This window comes from Scylla paramamosain, chromosome 9 (assembly GCF_035594125.1).
Source record: "Scylla paramamosain isolate STU-SP2022 chromosome 9, ASM3559412v1, whole genome shotgun sequence".
Classification (NCBI taxonomy): domain Eukaryota; kingdom Metazoa; phylum Arthropoda; class Malacostraca; order Decapoda; family Portunidae; genus Scylla; species Scylla paramamosain.
In genome coordinates this window covers 2,259,394-2,269,436 of record NC_087159.1, presented here as the reverse complement: position 1 = coordinate 2,269,436, position 10,043 = coordinate 2,259,394, and the positions used below count along the sequence as shown (strand labels likewise).

Genomic DNA, 10,043 nt, shown 5'->3' with positions numbered 1-10,043 from the left:
GCCGCCACTGAAATCCACCGCAGGCATTACAGGTATTATGGGAAATTTAATTAAAAAAAAAGTATTATGTTAACGCTCCAGGCTCGCTACTTCCCGCGGCGAGGATAAAAGCCTGCACGCTGAACATAGGAAAGCGTTTGTGGGGAAATAACATTAGTCTGCGTGAAGACAACGTGGCAACAACAATAACAACAACATGACAACAACAACAACGCAATAACAATAAACACTGATATAATCAACATTGTCAGCCGTCCCTCGCGTACATTCATAAATAACATACAACTAAAAATTAAACATGATGAACCTGTGAAGTTTTAAGCACTAAACTACATCGGACTGCCAGTAGCAAACACGGGAAGGATGTAAACAAACCATACACACACCATAATATAAGGTACACTCTTCCTCAAATACAAGCATTTCCTTTCCCAAGGTCTTGACAACCTGCCAGCACGCCCTTCACGGCCCTCACCACCTCTAAAGGCACTGGAGGCACGGCTGCAGGAGTCATCACACTAGTACGTAAATAAACCCACGTACCCCTGACACAACACACGAAGCTGTCACTCATCCCTCTTGATTAACAGCATCCCAACATCACTTGACACATACCTGACTGACAGAAGGCACTGCTGGACTGTCCCATATCCCTAACGGGACTATGATATCGCTTTAATAGAGAGAAATCACCACCGTCTGAGTGTACGGCTGCCTGTGCTGTCGTCTGTTGGCTGAGCGCTGACGACTTGCGGGGAAGGTTTCGCCTCCTGAACGGCGCCGAGGAAATCGGTGTTTTGTAATGTTCTCCGCTGCTAATTCGTCCTGTATAGTACCATATTCCATGAATTTCCTTAATTTTTTTGTTTCTGTCTTCTAAAATATGTAAAGTATAGGCATGCAGGGTAAGGCGCCATCTGTGGGTGGCGCGGGCAGGCGGGCGGGTAAACACGCATCAGCTGGCCCAAGGTAAACAATTCATGCTGCGTGTCGCGTTTCGTGGATTGACTTTTGTTTCGATGCATTCGAGGTGTTCGTCTTCTCTGCTGCTTCAGGGTTACCTCCTTCAGCTGCCCGAGGGAGTGAGGCGTGTGTCGTCACGTACTACTCGCTGATTCGGAAGTTGTGCTATTGAGGTCAGCAGTGCAAGTTAAAAATAATTGGTCAGCCAGGTTCTTATGAATTATTGTTCACGTAACACTGGGGTGTATGAGAAGTAATATGGTAGTTTATGATAATGACCATTTCGTATATTCACAAATTAACCAAATGCTTGCTTGTAAACCTCCAGAAGTTGCTAGACTTGCTTTTAGATACTCATGTCACCTGTACCCGAGTCTCACGATTATGCTGCTGGCATTGTGTGATTATTAGTCTTAGCACGGCAGAGCGTTATGAAAGTTAAAGAGAACTGCAAATTTTCTTCTTCATCAAAAGAATATGTTAATGTAGGTGATTCAAGTAATTGGAAGAATGGGGCTCAAAAAAAAAAAAAGGCACAGATGATTTTGGTGTCAGGGTTTCATTAAAGATTTACAGGTTTATTGTAAGATATCTGCAGTGTGCTGTTGTGGGAGGAAACCAGTAGCAGGTTGTGTTTGCTTAGCTACTCATGTCCAACAGGTGCCCAAAGTTTGCGGGGATTGAAGGAATCCTGAAACAAGTAGCATGCCCCAGAAATGGATTCCAAAATCTGTTTAATTACCTTAAAAAAAAAAAAAAGACATCACACCTTTTGATTTTGTCATGTTGTGAATGAAACCTTTTCATCTGACTTTCATTTGTATTTGATGGGTGAAATGATAACTTGCTTAATGCTTGTTGCTTACTGATATAATGACGTGATAGTATAAAATGTTGTTGACGTAGTCATGGTATAACATACCAAATAGGAGGCCTCCTTACACTTCCTCTTCCTGCTGCTGCTGTTGCTATCATGTTGTTGTCTTTACTTCATTGTTACATGTAAGGGAGATGTAATACAAGTTTCAGATTGAATCCCATTAATTATTTTTTCCATGGAAAAAATAGGTTTAGTATACAAGAATAAGGTAATGGTCAGTTTAATTTCTGAATTGTAATATTCCCGTCTTGAGTGAGCTCAACTTCATTACAGGAAGGAGGAAGACCAAATAAGCCAGTGTTCCAGGGTTTGCCACTGAAAGGGATGAAGAAGTGAGAATACCGGATAACTCTGTTATTTGGAAAATACGTAGAAGAAAGATGAAAATAACTGGAAAGTCTAGTACAGCAAGGCTACAGAATAAAATCTTTTTCTAAGTGAAGAGAAGAATGATGATACAGATTATAGAATTAAGTGGAAACAGATTGTAAGAGATTTAAACATGAGCATGATATATTGAGTGTATATAAGGCCAGTTAGTTTGCTTAACACAGCTTGTATGTTTCTAACATCATTACATTCCATTTATTTTTTGCAAAAAAAAAAAAAAAAGTACATACAGCCAGAACTCCCCAGTCTGAACTCAGTTACCTATTCAAACGTTACTTATGTGTATATCCCTTATTCATTTTTCATTGAATCATGGCTAATTTTTCTTTGCTAGTACTACATATTTTTACCTTCCTTTTAAGGTTGCTCAGTGTTACTAGACTAACATAATCTAGACATATGCTGTGTTTGTAGCTCACACATGTTTTATTGTATATTTATACAGTTTTTTCTTATTCCATAACTGCTTGATCAGCGACTTGGTGGTGGTACAGAGGTGCGCCCGTTGGCACCATGGCTGTGTCTCCTGCCGGGGATGAGGCTTACACCCGTGAGTATGTGTGTGAGGCAGAATGAGGTTGTATGTGATAGTTGTGAAGGTTGTAGTATTTGTTAGACTGCTGCAAAAACACTAAAAGGTCAAAGAGCACACAAATGTTTTTATTCTCAATTTTCCATTAATGTTGAGAATCTCAGCCTCTTTGGGGATGAAGAAGAAACATAACAAATGAGTTCAGTTTAGTGCAAGAAGTTAAGAAATCAGATGACTATGCAGATTAATGAAAATTGCTGTATTTAATACTCTTATATTTATGTGGGTTTTATTTCTCACAGGGAACTAATAAACTAAAAACATTTGTAATGGTGTAATGTTATTGAATGAAATAGTGATGTACAGCTCTTATAGAAAGCTACAATGACATTCAACCCTCTTTCCTGCCGTGCACAGGGTGGGAAGACAAAACAGTAGCAGATGGCCACACTCGCATTCATTCACCATTTGTGTTGCTAACATATACAGCCTCAGCCTGAAGTGTGGGACCAGACAGCATTTAGTGAACCATAAAGTTGTGACATCCACAATACAAGTATAATGCACAAGTTTAGAGTTTGAAGTGTGAAATATTTTAATTGATGTGAATTGCATTTATGATGAACATTGGCCTTGCATCTCATGGATAGATGTGTGTGTGTGGATATAAAAAAATATATCTTGCCTTGCAGGAGTTCAGCTGTTCCCACTGCACAATGCTGTGGCGTCCAAGAACTTCAAACATGTGCGGGACCTTGTTGATGACGGACACGACATCAACGAACAGCACTACGACCGCGTGACGCCACTGCACATGGCCTGCCTCACTGGGGATCAGCACATCACCCGCTTCCTGCTGGAGCACGGTGCCTGGGTGAGGGCTCAGGAGGGACTGGGAGGCCTGGGCATGGGAAGCATAGCATGGTTATGATACTGTCTTAGCTCTGGAAATGCACAAAATTCTTGGTATTGAGTACAGAGAATATGTCTAGATATTTACAATGTAATTTTGCATGTGCTTGTGTGAAAGTTAGAAAATCCACAACAGCATATACACAGTTTTTTTTTCAAGAAGTTTAACTTCCTTCATATTTGCTAAAAGACTCAGTTAGTGTGAAATAAGCTGTGAGAATTCTTTGATGTTGTTTTGCACTAAATGAATGATTTAGTTAAAACAGTTTAGCTTAGTACTTGAGCGAAACATAAGCCTTCATTTGGTGATGCTAGAAATATATACAAATATATCTCTGTACATTACCAGCAATATTGCTAATATCACTGTTTTGTATCTAGTTACAATTAACATTCACAGATCAACGTAACTGAAATTGTTGATTGTGGAATGGTTTGTTTTCTTGCAAACAAACCATTTTAGGCTTTTGTTGCCACACCATGAATACTCTTTTTACCATGTGCCTTCAAAACATATTTGTTCTTTGTTAATTTGTTTAGAGCCAGATATGTACAGCAAATTTAATCAGCTGGGTAGACATTTTTGTGCATACAAGGAGGCCCTCTGACGCTGTTGTGTCAAGGGGGTCAGACAGCACTGCTCTCATAATGTGCTCACTCATCCTCCAAGGGCTGTGAGGGCACCTGGGCCTTGTGCAGCACTGTGAGAGCACCAGCCAACTCTACAGTGCTGCGTGCTGTCCATTTGACTATAGGAGACATCCTGCTTCAGAATCTTGCTGTTGCCACTATTGTTGCAGCTGGCATTGCTGTGGTTAGTGTTGCTGCCGCTGACCAATGCTGGCATTTATGAACTACTCAGCTCATTGCAACACTGTCTAGCAGAGAGAAATGGCACTGGGCACTGCTCATCCAAGTGAGGGGTCTGTACTCCATTACAGGCCTCACCTGTGCCTTGTACAGCTTCGTGAGGCCCTCGTTGTCAAGTAGGTGCCACCCTCAGGGGGTGCATGGCACACTTTCCAGGTGGCAGTCAAAGCTGAGGTTGGGGTTAATTTCTACTCCTAGGATGTTGATGGCAAGGGTGTCTTCTCCGAACCTCAGCAGACTTTCAAGCAGCCTGGTGTCTTCTCACAAATGTGACGTGAGCATGGGCTGTATCTTTTTGCCACCATCTGCCCCAGCCTGTGATGCCATCAAGCTGTCACATGGTGGCATATGTCATGTTCGCTGCCTCCTCTCTTATGCAGCTGTGGGAGAAAGTGTAGCCATCTGTATAGGTTGGTGCTGCTGGATGAATATTTGTAGGTGCCTGTCTGTAAACTTTCTATCCTGGTACAAAACTAAGGTGCATTCCATTCATATCTGCTATTTTCCTAATCATGGTATCTGAAAATCTTTTACTGATGTTTATTATTAATTTCAATTGTATACTTATTTGCATCATACTTCCTCAGGTCAATGCCCAAAGCATAGACAACAGTACCCCACTGTGTGATGCGTGTGCTGGAGGCAGCGTGGACTGTGTGAAACTGCTGCTGACCAGTGGGGCACTGGTCAACCCTCCCCTGCTGCCTGCCACACCCCTTCACGAGGCAGCACTCAGAGGTAAGACTGCTAGGAGCTTTGTCTTTCTATTCCCACCATCACCAGTGTCAGGTATCATGCTAACTCATTCATGTTCTGTTATATGTCATTGTTTCTCTGATTGTGTGCATGCTGCTGTGACGGGTTGCTAACAGGAATTTCTTCTTACTAATGGACACTAATGGTTAAGATTGAAGATAGAAAAACTCCTGACATATACTGTTCTGTAAACCTGTATATACATATTTAGCAGCAAAGTACTGTAGTAAGCTTTATCACTGCACACTTGTTTTGGTGCTCTGTAATGCAGAAAGATGAAATAGGATGTAATTAATGCTGTAACAACTCATGGATATTGTTGTTATTTTGTCCTTTTTAGTGTAGTCTCTAATGTCCCATTCCTTCTGGGAATGTCATCTTTTACTCACAGACTAGATATTCATCTTATGTACCTCCTCTCCAGCACTCTTATCCACACCTGTTGTGCTGCATTTCCTGCCCACATCTCTAATGCTGCTGTACATTCAGAATAGTGCATGTTTTTCTGTATGACTGACAACTTGACTTTCTTGACCAGGTTACACAGACATCGTGGCACTCCTTGTGACGGCAGGGGCTGACCTCAACGTTAACGACCTCCACTACGGCACACCACTCCATGCTGCATGCTCCATGCAGGCGCCCTCAGCAGAATGCATAAAGTTTCTACTAAGAGCAGGTAAACCTTCATGTACCAATTTGAACAGTAGTATAATGAAAATAATTTGAGGAATTATTTGTACAGGGAACATATTGAATCTATGAAGTCCAAAGGTGGATCAAATATCTGTTAAGACCAGGTAAATATTTGTAAATTAATTCAAACAACAGCATAATGAGGATACTTTGATGAATTATTTACACAGGGAACATATTAAATCTATGGAGTGTGAAGGTGCATCACTATTTGCAGGTGCCAGTGTGAATGCCATAAAGAACCACAAGACGCCACTACACTATATTGCAATGTACAGCAAGAGTGTGGAGGCGACACAGCTCCTCCTGGCTTACGGCGCCAATGCCTACATGCAGGACAGGTAACGTGTGCTTCTGTGGAGGATCTTCTGTTGCTGCCCAGTTGTGCTCATACATATTTATTTTCCTGCCCAAATGCCAGAATTGTAACTCACTATGTATTTCACATTCATATTTCTAAGGTAATGATACATGGTACTAAGACGTGTCTATAGAGGAGTCACAGGAACAGAACGTGGATGCTGCAAAGATGAGAATGTTAAGTTGATGCTTGGTTTCAATGATGGACAGACTGAGAAATGATTTGATAAGAGGAATAGCCAAAGTAACAGAGGTGTTGAAGAAAATACAAGAAAAAAGAATGAATTTGTTTGGTTACATTAAGAGAAGGGCTGAGTAGTATGTTGGCAGTGGAACATTAGATGTAATGATCGACATGGATGGAAAAAGATGAGGCAGGCCAAAGAAGGGATGGAAAAACTGCACAGAGAGAGAGAGAGAGAGAGAGAGAGAGAGAGAGAGAGAGAGAGAGAGAGAGAGAGGAGGCAGAAAACAGAGCCTTATTAAAAAAGACAGTGACTTCATATGAGCATGGGAGAGGCTGCAATAGAAGAGATTTCTGAGGTATTTGCAGTGGATCATAGACTTGGGGTAAACTACAGGACCCACAGGTTGTAGGGCCCCTTGCCTCATTGGCAGTAGGAAGTAAGGTAAGGAAAAGTTCATTCTTGTCAAGGTGAGTATTTGGACTTGTGATTTCCCTCATCAGAGAATCATTATGGCATTGGTTGAGAGCTGTTATATTTCAGATTTCCACATTTTTGCTTATGTGATATCTAGATTTTTTATAATAGGGATGCATTCCTTATTTACAGTATGGGAAAAGAAAACTACATGCTGATTTGCTGGTTTAGATCATGTTCAACATTCACTCTTGCATATCTAGCAATGTACTGCAGGGTACTGTTTAAATTCAGTCTCAAAAAAACAAACAGTTTGCACTGCCAAATTTTTGTGACCAGGGTTTATTCACATATTAAATACAAAACAATGAATTAAGTGAGGGAAATTCAGGAGGAAGTTAGTAGTTTTGATAGGATGATGAGCTGGGTGGGTGGATGGAGAAACAAGAAAAATGCATGGGGAAGTGAAAGGCAGGAAATGAGAAATGGAAATTCATCACTAAATCCATCCCTCACCATCCACAGCCAGGGGTGCACCGCCCGACAGCTGGCCGGCCCGTCCTCCGCCATGGCCAAGGTGCTGGCAGCCCATGAGAAGTGTCCACCTTCCCTCACCCAGTGCTGCCGGCTGGCCATCAGGTCACAGCTGGGGCCCGCCAGACTGCAGCACATCACCCAGCTGGAGGCGCCCTCAGTTCTGATTGGCTTCCTACAGTAGTAAATACACCCCTTTTATTTTTTGCTAGTCTGTCAAATTTATATAAAAATTTTTAGGTTTATTCATAGGTAAAGCCCTTGTATTACATCATATATGAGTTTTATTATTTTGTGTGTTTGATTATAATATATATATAGTATATATACATATAGTATATATATATATGTCATTATGTAACATTTACATGACACCTACTTCCGGGTGTACTTACCTGTATTGACAGCAACACATCATTAGCATTTACCCTGTACATGTTATTACTAGTGTGTGTGTGTGTGTGTGTGTGTGTGTGTGTGTGCATGTGCGTGTGTGTGTGTGTGTGTGTGTGCATGCATGGGTGTGATCCATCTCCTGTGTTTCAAGTATTTCTTAGTGTCCTGCCTCACAGTCAATGGAGTGTCCATTATAGAGGAGAATACTGTCCATCCTTGTTGGGAGCATCTCCTGTGCAGGGAAAACTGTCTTTCCTGTCTTAAAGAAGCTTTCTCTTCCAAACACAGTGTGGTTTCTCTTCCTTGAACACACTGCACCTCATATGAATGCTCATAATCATTAATGTGTACTTTTGTTGTTGGCCTGTGTGGCACGTGGCGTGTGGCAGGGAACACGGTCCACCACATGCTGCATGGCCAGGGTGGAAGAATGCTGCCTCTGTAATCCCTGTGTGTCATGAGGTGTGATAGGAAGGGTGGAGTGAGGGAATTGGAGACCCTCCCCTTAGTATTTTAATTCCCGTACTGAGACAAGGCATGATGTCTTGTCAGCTCCGTCTAAGGGGGATGTCAACCTGAGATACAGTACAGTATATAGAGTTATCATTCAAAAAAATAAAAATAAATATATATATATATATATATATATATATATATATATATATATATATATATATATATATATATATATATATATATATATATATATATATATATATAATTTTATTATTTTATTTATTGAAGATATAATGTTAAGTATTTCCATTTATTAGACTTTTATTGTGTTAAACATAAAACATTGTTTTACTTATACCTGATGGTGCAGTATGATGAGGCATGAGTGGAGGTGTTAGCTTGGCTGACTGATGGCTGTCCCTTCAACTTCACAATTATTGTTATTTTTGATGAACTGTAGAAATTATAATTTCAAGACTCATATAAAAACATTCATATTTTACAAAATCTAATACTTATGAAGGATTACTATTGTCACCATAAGGGATAGTAGCTTCTTAATAACTAAGCACGTTTTCTTCACAAATACTCAGCTTCATGACTCTTCACTCAAGTTTACCCTCCCAAGCCATAACAGGTGGAGAACAATGAGTACATATGTTCACCCTGCAGTGTAGTGGCTCAGGCTGCAGCACATGACTACAATGCAGCAAGTCCCAGATTTGAATCATGGTCACAATTGGGATTTTTATGGGACAACTGCCTGCTGTTAGATTCACCCAGCCTTGAATGAGTATCGGTCTGCAAACACTGGGCCGGCACTGGGGGAGGGGGGATGGAGGAAGCAACCGACCATCCTACTCCAGGCCTTGCATTGTGTGGTGCTGCCTGCCCGTCGCCTATGCTCCATTTAAGTGTTCACCTCGGAAGTTTTGAGAGTCTTGGTACTTGGAAAGCAACCAACACAGGACACTGGCTAGCATTTGGTAAACTCAGCTGTGGGATCATCATGGTTGCCAGAGCAATGTGGCAAGCTTATCCAAGACATGATGGGAGGGTTTATTCAGTCTTCTGGTTTGGTATATAGATATAGATGAAAACAGTATTACCTATGTTGTCATCTAGCTGGCCACAGCACTGGATATTATTGGTAGGTCATTGCATAACCCTTTTTTTAACACATAATGCTTGCTTCGCTGTAGTCCATCATCCTGCTCCTTTCAAGACAGTGGGTATTTTCTGCCTCAGGATTCCTAAGGTTGAGGGACACAGCCTGGCAACGTTCTCTATGCAAGGTTGGAAGCACTATGCCAGTGAATTCCTCACACATTGCACTGGAAGGGAATGGGTGAGAAAAATGGAACTACCTTCGTATTTCAGTACCTACAATAACTCAGGGCTTCTTGTCTTGGCTGGCCACCTCTGAGGGGAATCTTCATGTCTGCTGGTGAAATTGTGAATAATTCAGTCATGATTTCTGTAAGTTTAGGAGGTTGAGGTACACTGACATATTGTTTGTGATAGGTACTGTATATCTACAGTACACTTACAAAATATACAATTGCATAATATTACACTGTACAGTATGGTACCCTTGTAAAGATAGCACTCTGAAAACTTACTTTTTATATTTTTTATGGTAATTATTGTTGGGAATACATTACAAAACAAAAAAATATCTACATTCCTACAGACA

General features: G+C 41.0%; 1 protein-coding gene across 7 annotated transcripts; it reads left to right on the top strand.

The window, feature by feature from the left end:
• The first annotated feature begins 923 nt into the window (after positions 1–923).
• On the top strand, positions 924–8,507 carry LOC135103390 (ankyrin repeat and SOCS box protein 13-like). Of its 7 annotated transcripts, XM_064009533.1 has the most exons (9): positions 976–1,136; positions 2,117–2,175; positions 2,709–2,783; positions 3,183–3,321; positions 3,458–3,639; positions 5,135–5,285; positions 5,842–5,982; positions 6,217–6,340; positions 7,487–8,507. In XM_064009533.1, exons 5-9 carry the CDS (start codon positions 3,580–3,582, stop codon positions 7,677–7,679), a joined length of 669 nt encoding a protein of 222 aa, XP_063865603.1. In that variant the 5' UTR covers positions 976–1,136; positions 2,117–2,175; positions 2,709–2,783; positions 3,183–3,321; positions 3,458–3,579; the 3' UTR covers positions 7,680–8,507. The 7 variants fall into 7 exon arrangements, with proteins under 7 accessions (XP_063865602.1, XP_063865600.1, XP_063865603.1 ...); XM_064009530.1 differs by lacking the exons at positions 976–1,136; positions 3,183–3,321 and adding an exon at positions 939–969; XM_064009534.1 differs by lacking the exon at positions 2,117–2,175.
• Positions 8,508–10,043: the final 1,536 nt, after the last annotated feature.

Coding starts and splice junctions, on each gene's coding strand:
- LOC135103390 (XM_064009532.1), top strand. CDS start 2,747: ATGGCTGTGTCTCCTGCCGGGGATGAGGCTTACACCC. Junction 5,983..6,216: donor AAAGTTTCTACTAAGAGCAG/GTAAACCTTCAT, acceptor CACTATTTGCAG/GTGCCAGTGTGAATGCCATA. Junction 6,341..7,486: donor AATGCCTACATGCAGGACAG/GTAACGTGTGCT, acceptor CACCATCCACAG/CCAGGGGTGCACCGCCCGAC.